The 12,044-nt window shown below is 39.8% G+C and overlaps 1 protein-coding gene across 13 annotated transcripts in view; it reads right to left on the reverse strand.

Annotated features, from left to right (window-relative positions):
- The window catches only part of HTR2C (5-hydroxytryptamine receptor 2C), a 215,900-nt gene that overhangs the window by 40,054 nt on the left and 163,802 nt on the right, over positions 1-12,044 (reverse strand). For 7 of the 13 annotated variants that reach the window (XM_075763246.1, XM_075763243.1, XM_075763244.1 and 4 more), the window contains 2 exons: positions 5,136-5,252; positions 4,611-4,833 (listed from right to left, as the gene is read on the reverse strand). In XM_075763246.1, coding sequence (XP_075619361.1) covers positions 4,611-4,818 — 208 coding nt within the window. In that variant the 5' untranslated portion in view covers positions 4,819-4,833; positions 5,136-5,252. Of the gene's footprint in view, positions 1-4,610; positions 5,253-12,044 lie in introns of all 13 variants that reach the window. The other 6 variants (XM_075763239.1, XM_075763238.1, XM_075763240.1 and 3 more) reach the window with 3 other exon arrangements.

Consider the following 12,044-nt stretch of genomic DNA (forward strand, 5'->3'; position numbering starts at 1 on the left):
GCTGAATCTAATACCAGCCTTCCTGAAGCTGTGTCAGGCCACCAGCATTACAGTGTTTTTCAAAACTCAGAGAGAGAAGCCTGGGCACCTGGAGCTGCAGATGAGTGTGCTGGCCCCTTGCTGGCCACACTCTGGCAACTTGTTAGCAGCTGTGAACCCATTCCATTAGAGCTAAGAACATTTAATACTTTCTGTAATTTCCACTCAGATCAGCTGATGAGATTCTCTTGCATTCCTTTCTAGCCCTAGTAAAAGCAGCCCGTTCTTTCTTTCCCATAAACACTAGACACCATGCAAACCCACCACTGCTTGTCCCTAAAATGCTCAGAGGTGAGGAGACAATCTCTGTATTGTCAGCAGCTCCATTACATGCAGAATATCTGATGCCCTATCACACCGGTATGTTTAATTAATCAGAAGTTTCTCCATTGAGATTAAACATGGTGTTAATTTCTCATTTAGTCTCCCCAATACATCCTTATTAATTAGCATAGTAATTTGTTTAGTTCTTTAGGAACTGCATGCTATGGAAAATGTTCTAAGATGTCAAATGCAACTCATTAATTAGTCTAAGACATTTAAGAAAGACTAATTGATAAATATATCAGAGCACTGACTAATTGGTGAAAAATCCAGCATGAAGCATCCTGTCATCCCTTCCTTTGTAATAAGGTTCTGGAATTAACTGACAACTTGATTTTTCCTTCTTTTAATTAAGAACAGAAAACCAGTGAAAACCAGAAGTCTTTGTGTAAGGTGTCTATTCAATTTTCTGGTTATGCTTGAAGTGAAATCTACTTCATCTACCTCATTAGCTGAAAAGTAAGGAAATGAATCTACTCTGCAAACTAGAATTCATCATTGGGGCTGAGAGCTGATGTGGAAACTTTAAAACAACTTCACCACTCCTCTATTTATTTTTAAGGTTCCTATCCCATCACATAAATTAAAAGTGATTTCTACAAATCTGGAAGAGATGCACTGCACACATTTCTCCGTACAGCATATGGCAGCTTTTGAAACAGCCCAGTGTCGTAACATGTAGACTATATAGAACACACAGGGTAAAATATACAGAATAAAAACGACTGAACATTCACAATTACATCTCCAAGCAGTAACAGTCTCCCTGATTGGTTCATGGCCATACGCCTCACTCTCAGAGGAGTTTTGCTGATGTGTGAATATTTGCCCCCTTAATCACTGATACTGGTTTGTGTGCTACCACATCAAACAGAATATAAAACCTATTAAAGCATTTGTATACGTTTGGATTTCCTGGCCTCTAGTTCTCAGAAAAGAAGTCCACTGCCCTACTGGCCACTGTGGCATTCATTGTGCTTGCAGACGGCTGTCAGAAGAACATTTTTCCAAAAACTAGAGCTCAGAGGAAACTAAGCCAAGAAATCTCATGTTACACAGAGGCCAGATTTTGTCCTCAAAATCAGGTTGTGCAATGGTGCAGAGATGCTACTTATGACACCAGATAAAACAGACTCAGTAATAAGTGATGGATCTCTGGAGGCTGTCAGTTATAATAGCATTTGTTAATGCTGCAACTCTGCCAAGAGTCTTTCCAGATGCTGTCTCATGTTACTGTAAGAACTGGTCCACTAAGCCGAGTATAATATTCAGGATACCTGCCTCCTGCCCCCCGCCCAAGCTAGAAATAGGTATAGGACTCTGAAAAGCCAATGATTCCAGCACATGTGAAGCTGAGGAAAACACAGCTGTATTTGGTCCAAGTTGTATGTAATGATGAGTGAGAGGTTTAACCTGCTTTTCCTCTGTGCTCTTGTATGCATGTTTTATTTACATGAACCATCAAATGCTGAGATTGTTGATGTGCCCTGTTAGTCTTATATACTAAGTGACTTTTCTAGATGCCTAGAAAAGGGCATCTGCATGTTATGGTGGATTTAAAGAGGATCAATACCCTTAACACAACCTCAGTCTTTTTCCTTGGGTCCTCTCAGACATACCCAGTCAGTCCATGCCCTTTACAGAATCATAGAATCATTGGAGTTGGAAAAGACCTTTAAGATCATCAAGTCCAACCCTCAACACAACACCGCCAGGCCTACTAAACCGTGTCCTAAAGTGCCATGTCTACATGTTTTTTGAACACCTCCAGGCATGGTGATTCCACCAGCTCTCTGGGCAGTCTATTCTAATGCCTGACCACTCTTCTGGTGAAATTTTTTTCCTAATATCCAACCTAAACCTCCCCTGATGCAACTTGAGACCATTTCCTCTTGTCCTTTCGCTAGTTACTTGGGAGAAGAGACCAACACCCATTTCACTACAACCTCCTTTCAGGTAGCTGTAGAGACCAATAAGGTCTCCTCTCAGTCTCCTCTTCTCTAGGCTAAACAACCCCAGTTCCCTCAGCCACTCCTCATAAGACTTGTTCTCCAGATCCTTCATCAGCTTCGTTACCCTTCTCTGGACACACTCCAGCAGCTCAATGTCCTTGTACTGAGGGGCCCAAAACTGAACACAGTATTCAAGGTGTTCTAGGTATCAAACCAAGTGTTTATTTTCAGGATGAATTAGCAAATAATTGGAGAGGGAACAGACTTTCTCTACTCTCTCTGGCAGCCTTCTCCCCTTGCTGCTGGAGTGGCACAGGCCTGGCTGCTTACTTCCACAATTAGCAGCTTAAATAATATAGAAGAGTGATTTCACAGGAGTCATATTCAAATCACTCCACAAATGCCTCTGAGGCTCCTTTTTCCCCAAAATGGAGCTTTTCCTCCTCCGCTCACAAAGCCCGATGGCAACACAGCTGCCTTGGTCCAGTCCAGCAAGGGAGCAGAGCCAGCACCCAGCATGGCTCCAGCATCCTCCTGGCTCCCCTGAAATAACAGCAGCTACTGTCATTTCTCACAGATTTTCCACGCCTGTTCTGAAATTATAACTTTTGCAAAAAAAAAATAAATTAAAAAAAATCCATTTAGTGTCATTTGCCTGCAGAGAAGTGTTTAGGCCATCAACAGGTACTACTGGTGCTCTTGAAGAAAGGAATAATGACAATTCCTCTTCAGATCAATGATATTTACTTGTGTCTAAATATGCAGCATAGTTTACACCTTTAAACGACCTTAAGTAATCATTTTCTAGCCAAACAGAAAATCCATTTCCATTAGTTTCCAAAGACTCAGAAAGTATGTATGTAGGAAGATCACTTCCATAATTCCACCTCTTTTGAGTCACTGGGTAACATAGAATTTATGCAAGTGCAGGTCAATCAAATCATTTGGTATTTATATGCTCACTTTCAAGCTCCAGGGAACTTGAGTAAAATGCTAAAAATAAAATACACATGTTGTAATATGCAGAAGATTTAGATATGGCACTATTTTGACAGCCCAAAATAAAAAGCTTTATGCATAAGATCTCAATGGCTGGATCTGTACCTAAATCACATATTGATTTAACTCACTGCAGACAAGTTATATAAGCTTTGGAATTATGTATGCTTCATCAATGTGTTTTAAAAATGAATCTCTATCCGACTTAATCATTTAGGCAGGAGAAGTCGTCACATAAATATCCCTACATTTTACTTTATAGGACAGTAAACCAATTTCTAATCAAATCTGTAAGCAAACAGCATTATTTGTTTCCAAGAAATATCAATATTAAAATACTTTTCAAAGAAAATCTGAAAACAGACTTCAGAAATGATTGTTATATATTAAAACACACACACATTATATTCATACATGAGCATACAAACATGATGATCAGAGATAGGAGGCAAATGCAATACTCCTTTGTAATATCCAGGGATAAGGAGTCCCAGCACCACACTGAAAAAAAATTGGATTTGGAGTCCCAGACAGATGAGAAAGTTGGATGTGTTTGGTATTTTACTCCTCTGAAGTGCTGACAGTGATTCTTCACTTGAGTGCAGGAGCAATGCCTCACTTCAGCACAAACACACCAACCCTAATATGGTAGGGGAGCAATAAACGCTTACAGCTATACATGCAGATCTCAGTGTTTTAAAACAGAGGGCATTTCCTCAGGTTAGAGATAGGGAAACTGAGGAACAGAGAGGCAAAATAACCCCCTGAAAGGCACAGGGCAAGCTCAGGTATAAATGCAAAGTGTGAAGGCTTTTATTTGAATCAAATCTACTAATGCAAACCTCCTTTCTTAACCACATTATTGCTCAAATCTCATTGATATCAGTGGGAGCTCAAGAACTGATTCTGACCTGGCTTAGAGCTTGGTCAGTCACAAATACACTCCTCAGCTTTCCCGTAAGCTCTTGTGTCCTAGCTAGTTTTGGGGCAGTCCAACCAAAAGGTAAAAAGCTGACTCACTGTTGCAGTTTTTCTGCGTGGCCTTGGCAATAAAAATAAATAAATATGCTGACATCATTCACGGGTCATCCCCGGCAGCATGGAAACAAGCTCTGCTCCCAGCAGAGCATTGCCCTCACCCAGCAGAGGGTCAACCTCAGCACAAACCCATGGCCAAGTCCACACCGATACTCCCCAAGCTACTAACGCATGGAAAAATTGGGCAAAGCAGATTGCTGCAGCCTTGGGGGATTCCCTGCAAAAGCGTATAGTCAAACAAGGAGGGAAGCCACTTACCATACAGGACTGCAATGAGCGACACGGGCATGACCAGGATACCCACCAACATGTCTGCCACTGCCAAGGACATCAGGAAGAAGTTTGTGGCATTCTGCAACTTCTTCTCCAAGGACACAGCCATAATTACCAATATGTTCCCCCCAATGGTCAGCAGGATGACAACCAAGATCAGAAGGGCAGGCCAGTTCTTCTCCCTCACGGACATCCGAGAGACTTCACCCTTCTCAGAGGCATTAAGAGGATCAGATGTAGGCAAACTCTGATTCAGAGTCAAATTGCTGCTTAAGGACCAAGCCATCAGACCACCATGCAAACTAAAATCCAGCATAACAGACACTGTCGTTAAGCTGAGTAATATTCCAGTGCTACTTAAAGTGCTCATCGCTGGGACTGGGTTTTCTGTCTCTTAACCGTGCCTCAGAGATGATCCTTTTTCCAAATTGTGGGTCCAAGGCAAATGCCGAACTTCACAAAACCTGAGCCAGAAAATTGTTTGATCTTCCATAGTGAAGCAAACCTTACAGAAGCTAGTGTGGAGCTCTTCTAGTTTCCTTGAGTGTGATAGAAGATGACCACTGACAAGCAACCTCAAAGGAAAGGAGACTTTGCAATCTCCAGCTGGTTTCCAGGTCCACCATTCTGAAAAGGAAAGAAAAAGTATATTCTTCACTGAAATCACAGTATACACAACACCTTCTTTATCCCCATGCAAATGACATTCTTATTCCCTCTCTTTCTGCTGGCTAGGATGTTCTCCAGACTGCAAGTAATTTATCTTATGGGTACAGACTATGCCTATAATTATGGGGGAGAGAGGGAAAGAATCACATCAGTGTGCTCTGGCTGGTTAAAAGCTGATTATCACTAATTAAATGTTTTGTGAAACCTGCAAAAGCAAGTCTGAAGAGCAAAATATGTTTCAATTGATAGCCACTTCACAGATACTCTGTCTAAAATAGTAATTGCACAAAATTCCAACCAATCCAGATAACGCAGCCAAAGCACAGTGTAAACCATCACCTTAAATGGAAGTGTTTGGATATATTTTGCATATTTTACGATAAAGCGCAGGTGTTGTAAAAACCCTCAGATGTTAATGATTAACTCTCCTATAATAATGAAGACTATATTTTGGTTTCTATTGGGAAATAAGTGTTGGATAAGACGCAATATATATTAGGTAACTTAGATGATACTATGCTGTCAAACTCTCCAAATAAACAGATAACAAAGAGTTAAGAGAAAAGAAAGGACAAACTTTCATAAGAGTTAAGCAGTTATTTCTGCTCTTCTTCCTCCATTTTTGTGTCACTGTGCTTTCGTGCTGTCCACCAGCATATAGCTGGGCCAGCAAGCCAAGTCCAACCAGCCTGCTGCCCAGGACGTGCAAATATCAGCACCCTCATCACACACACAGTTGGTAGGATAGACTTCCTCAGAGTATCTCACATGATTTATGCTTCTTCACAAATTAGTTGACAGTGAGGGCAAGTCAGATTACATCCCCTCACTGCCCATGTAACACAGGCCAGAAAGCATCATGGTGCTGCCTCTGAAAGAGTCTCATGCATTGACCTAATTCAGCAAATTAAACATACTTTTAACTTCAGGCACATGCCTACACCCACTGAGGCTTAAGGGCATGTATTCCCAATCCTGGCTAAATCCCATCCTCAGAACTCAATCGTTTTGTCTGCCAGTCCTATACAACTGACAAAAACAGCAGCTTTGCATTTCCATTGCGTCAGAGTCAGGATCCTAACAACCATGTACAGCATAGGACTAAAAGCACAGAAGGAAAGCAGTCAGTAGAACATCAAAAAAACCCCATACGCTGTATGGAAATTGACCAGTAAGTAGAATAAAATAGATAGCAACTTATGTTAAGCATATCCTCAACATTTTGTGTAGTCCACAGCAAAAAAAGAGCTGTTCTATCACTGTTAAATAACTAAAGGAATTCCAGATTTTTGCCCTTGAATACACTGTGCAACACATGTGACAGCAATTTGCTATCCAGGGATCAAAAGCTAAATGTAATTCATGGAATTACATTAGATTTTATGTAAAATAAGAAGCACTCAGAGTCCTATAATAAAATGTTTAACATTCATGGAGGTTTTGGAAACTTACTAATGGGCTTTATGCACAAAAACATTTCTTAAATGAGCAATGAACCTAGATTTGCTTCTGCATTATAGTTAATTACTCCCAAAGGGTCTCTAAACCTCATATTTAGGAAGAAGTTTTGCACTATGTGCACAGAAAATAATTTTGCAGCTGCACATGCAGATGAATTAGTGCATAGTCACTGGATCATTTATTTTTCCAACTTAGCTGGTCTCAAAAAAAAGTCTCTAGAAAGTTTCAAAATACTTCAGAGTATTTTTTTCAAAACATAGCTTTTACTTTAAAGCTGTGAACAAAATAAACCATTTTTCCAAATCAACTTTCCACAGTGAAGGAGACACTAGGCAGCTTTGTGACACCTGAGCTTTGCTGTGCAGGACACCCCCATTAAAGCCAGTGAGAATTTCTGGCTCTCCAGAAACACTTTGGCTCTGTGACTCTTGGGCACTCCTGATCATACCACAATAATACTTTGGCAGGATGAGCAGAAAGTTCATGCCCAAACACGAGGACATGTTCAGACAGCAGGATGCCCAGCCTTGGCCTTACTTCTTCTCAGGTCTAAGCAGCTCCTGGAGGTTTTGGAGACAGTGACACTACCACCACTCACCATAGATGTGAATGAGTTGTTTGATGTTCCTGGCACGTGTTAGTTGGGGTTGCCAAAGGAACATAGGCAGGGAGATGCCTCAACTCTAGATCATAAGAAAAAACAAATAAAACCCACACCAACCTAACTGCAATATAAGATTTCTGAATTAAAAATATCTGATTTTATAACTGCTTGTGACTGAATTCTGAAATGGTCAGTAGGGTTGTGCTCTTGTGTGTTTCACAAATTTATTTGCAATAACATTTTCTTCCATGAATGATGCTGCATCAGAGCATGGAGTTAAAAAAATATCAGTAGACAGAATTATCACTTGCTTATTCATAAATTTTATTTTTAATAATAAAATCTATGTTATTTGGCTACTAGTGTACTGCAGAGCATAGGATTCCAATATTATACTAGTCACCAAATACAATTTGCTTTGAATTAAATTATCCTTGGGAGAAAAATTGTTTTTGTCAGGAAGGTCTAAGAAGGGGAGACTTCAAAATTCATTTGCTTGCTCTACATGAGTAGTTTTCAAACACACACAGACAGACTTTGAGCAAAATGCTTTCTACATAAAGTAAATTCTGCAAATCTGATACACACTAACTTCTCAGCAAGAAAATTACATTTTCTAAAGTCTTTCAGATTTCTGAATAATCCTCCCACACACACTCCTGTCAGTAGTTAAAAATGTACATGTTCTACGTGCAAGAGTAAAATTATGCTATGATATTGAGAAACTAGGGTTTTTTAATTATGTCTATAATGGTAAAAATGAATTGCAGACTCCAGATTCCATCTTTTTCCATAATTAGAAGGAATTATGATTGCTTTTAAAACTTGGCCCATTCACCTGTCTATTACTTGGAGTGTAACGAAGAGAACCATTACTATTTTTGTGCCAATACAGAACTAGGAAAAGAAAAGGAATCACAAAGACACCTAAAAAAGCGTTTTCCACGTGCACTTATGGAAATGCAATACCTGAAACAACTGGGTACATACGTAGGACGGATGTGTAGAAAAAAACCCAATGACATTTTCAGCAGCTCTGCCTTATCCTGTAGCCCCCAAATTCCTGGTTTGGATGGATAAAAGATGTTGGCACTGCTCTGTATGTCACCTTGTCCCTGACAGTGGCCAGAAAGAAGTTGGCAGCCCTCATTTTTGCTGCCACCGCCAGTCACGCCTGGGTGCAACCAGGTCCCCACACCTGGGAAATGGAGGAAGGAAGAGCTAATCACCACATGTTTTGATGTTGCCTAGATTCAGCCATCATCAGGCCTGGCATAAACAGTGACGGACCTTCACCTCTTACCTTGGCATAAACAGAAAGAAAAACATTACATGGAAGAGAGGCAACTCTTAGGTCTGAGCCAATGCTTCTGGCTCTGTTCTACCACATTTCTGTGAAAAACCCTGTGCTAGAGTCCTTATCGGGTCTCATTGATCCCTTTTTTTTCTCCATTACTTTTATTTATTGTTTTATTTTCAGTTTTCACTGCCTGGAGAATCATTATTGTTTGTCCCAGAATAACATCAGGTTCTCTAGTGGCAGGAATACCTTGGAGAGGACATCAGGATAATGAGGGTTTTCAAAAGCAGTATAGGTTTTATCCAAGACTATAATAGTAACCAAAAAACCCCCCAAACAAACCCAAACAACAACAACAAATCTATCTTGGCTGCCTTAATAGAGGAAGCACTTTCCATATTCATGTTGAAAAATTATATGTGGGAATTTGACTACAGCAATGCTCAAGATTGGGCTCCACCTTCAGAATTAACAATCCTATTGCTTTGTTAATACTTGTTTATTATTTTACATGGATTCTGGCTTGAAGTCATCAGCTTTCTTTTTCACTGCATCCCTCAGACTCCACAAGGTAAAACTTTATGACTAATTCCTTCAGCTACAGTCTTCTAAGCACATCACTGTACCAGAAAAATAATTCACATTTTATTCATGAATTCTGCATATATTTAAGAAATATCTCCATAATTTTAAATTAAAACCTATGCCTACCACAGATCTTTTCCAATAGCTAACTTCAAAACACACATACTGAATTTTGTGGTCAATCATCAATTCCAGTTCAATCTACTACTGACAGTCCTTAAAATTATAATTTAAACATTCAGCAAAGCCAAGTTCTTGTCTATGCTACTCTTGCTTTTTGATAGAGGTTAAGTAATAAGTTCTTTGGGCATGGGTTTTTTTTTCCCTTCAGTCTTTAAGTCGAGTTTAGAATAAGCTGAAGCTAGAAAAACATTTTTGTTTCTCTTTTCTTAAGAGCACATGAATTATTTAAAGCAAGAGTTTGGTGTACTCCAGTTTTCAGATATTCCAGAAGGTTAAGTCAAAGGGAAACAAAAGCTATGGTGGTTCTGTACTGGTGGGGCACTGGGCGGTTTCACACAGCTTTGCGAGTGTTTACCACCATTACTCTTGCTAAAGGAAAAAATCCTCAAACCTTTCTTGGAATAAATACAATTATTTTTTCCTTTGAATTAAATGCATTTGTCTTTATTTGTTTTACCCTTCAAAGCTCAGAACATTTTTTCCTGGAGAAAATCAGCTGCCTGCTGAGAACTTGAGACGTTCGTCAGCCCCCAGCCAGGATCCTGCCTCTCCTGGACAGACTGCAGAGCTCCCGTGCTCTCATAAATCATTTAATAACTCTCTGGGACTCATAGCCTGAATTTTAACAATGTGCATTTGAAATTGGGTAAGAAATCAAGGATTGTCAATTATTTACCCCAAAAGGAGAACCTAAGTCTCAGGCAGACTCAGAAAGGAGAATACTACATGAATTCATAGTAAGTCTTGCTGTAAAAAACAGACGTACTTAATGATCAAAAGCAATGACTTAACAATTCCCTCCCTGCAAAAAACCCAAGCAATGTCCAATGGCTTGTCAAAGGCACAAAGGCCATATGTGAGCAAAAGAGATTTCTTTTTTTTTCCTCCTAAACTATCAGCAGTATTCAATTCCCTGAGTTACATTCACATTTCATTGATAAGCAGATGAAAGCCAACAAGTTGTTAAAGATCAGACATTTTTAAATCAAAAGTTTTTCCTTCGGTCTTGGCTTTGATGTTAAACCTCCATAAGGGCAAAAATAAATCTGAAGTCAAGTAAGCTGAACTGCAAGTACTGCAATTTTCGAAAGGAAAAGAGTTGCAGATAGTCCACAACTATCTGAACCAGATAGTCAGCTGACATAAATTGTTATAGCTCCATGAAGCCCTTTACAAAATGGCAAATAATTCTACAATTACATAATAGGATACACAGTTTAGGCTCAAGAAGGCAAATTTAAGGCTACATTCTTCACTGTAAACTTTGTATTTCCTGCTATTTGCATTTTTACTAATTTTTTTTTTTTTTAATACATTGCCAAATTAATTTTCCTTTTTCTTTGGAACAGAAGGTTGCTTTAAAATATATCTTTTCATGACACCCTTACAGGGGCCCCTTTAGTTTCAGTGACTGAATAAAACTGTATTTTTATATTTACAGAATTCTGTATCGTAGGCACTTGCAACGCTTCTTGTTGTAGCAGCACTAAGATGCATCCCTATTTCTATGCAGATGTATTTTTAAATGGCATGTGAGAATACAGCAAGTCCAGAGATCACCATGGTGATTGGGGCTGAAGCACATCAAATACTGGGTTTGGTTCAGCACCGGGTTTGGTTCAGCACGGGAAAAACAGTATTCAACAGGGACGTATTTACTGTCTACAGCTACCTGGTGGTGTTTATAGACAGTGAGACTCTTCCAAGAGCTGCACAGCAAAATGACAAGAAGCAACTGTCACAGTGATAGATCTAAGGAAATCATGTATAAAATAGTAAAAAAATAGATAAAAGAAATCACAGTGAGGGTCGTCAGACAAGGGAAGTGGGTCACAGAGACACTGTGGGATCTCCATCCTTGGAGATCAAAACACAGGTGGATATTACCCCCAGACACCCAATCTAACTTTGAAGTTAGTCCTGCCTTGAGCATGGGATTGGACTAGAGAACTTCAAGAGGTCCTTTCCAGCCTAAATTATTCTGCAATTGGATCAGAAATGTGCTTCTGAGCAAAGCTGTCTAACCTGGGGGTGTTTTTGAGCTCCTGTCCCTGGATACACAACCTATGCTTGTTCCTACTACTCAAGCTCAGGATAAGACCAACACATCCTGTCCTCTTTTGTTTCCCCAAGGCCTCTGTGCACAGGTGGGAGAACACAACCATGAGGACACCAATCTGCATGATGTGGGGAGCAGGACCCTACAGCTGCAACAACACATGCCCCTATCACACTGTGGAGATGCACACAGCAATGCCAAGCCCTCACCTCTGGTCACCTGTTGAGGTTGCAGGCATCTGAGGAACCTACAGTTCAAGTATATTCTGAAAAGCGGCAATTGTAAAAATCGCCAATTTGTTTTAGTCACTTGGTAGCATCAAGAAATCTTCCTGTCTTTTCAAAGCAATACATGCACTATCAACAGAGAGGCATGTTTTCACAATCATTTCAGTGGGAAAAGAAAAATCAAAACCTAATGATTGTTCTGCAAATACCCAATTTAAAAATCAACTGAAGATGCAGTCCAGAGAAGTGCTTATGCTTAATTTTAAGTATTTAAATACTTTCCAGACTCATTCTTGAACTGGGGACCATATTACTAGGACTTTGATTAGGG

The sequence above is a fragment of the Balearica regulorum genome, chromosome 11 (genome assembly GCF_011004875.1).
Source record: "Balearica regulorum gibbericeps isolate bBalReg1 chromosome 11, bBalReg1.pri, whole genome shotgun sequence".
Lineage (NCBI taxonomy): Eukaryota > Metazoa > Chordata > Aves > Gruiformes > Gruidae > Balearica > Balearica regulorum.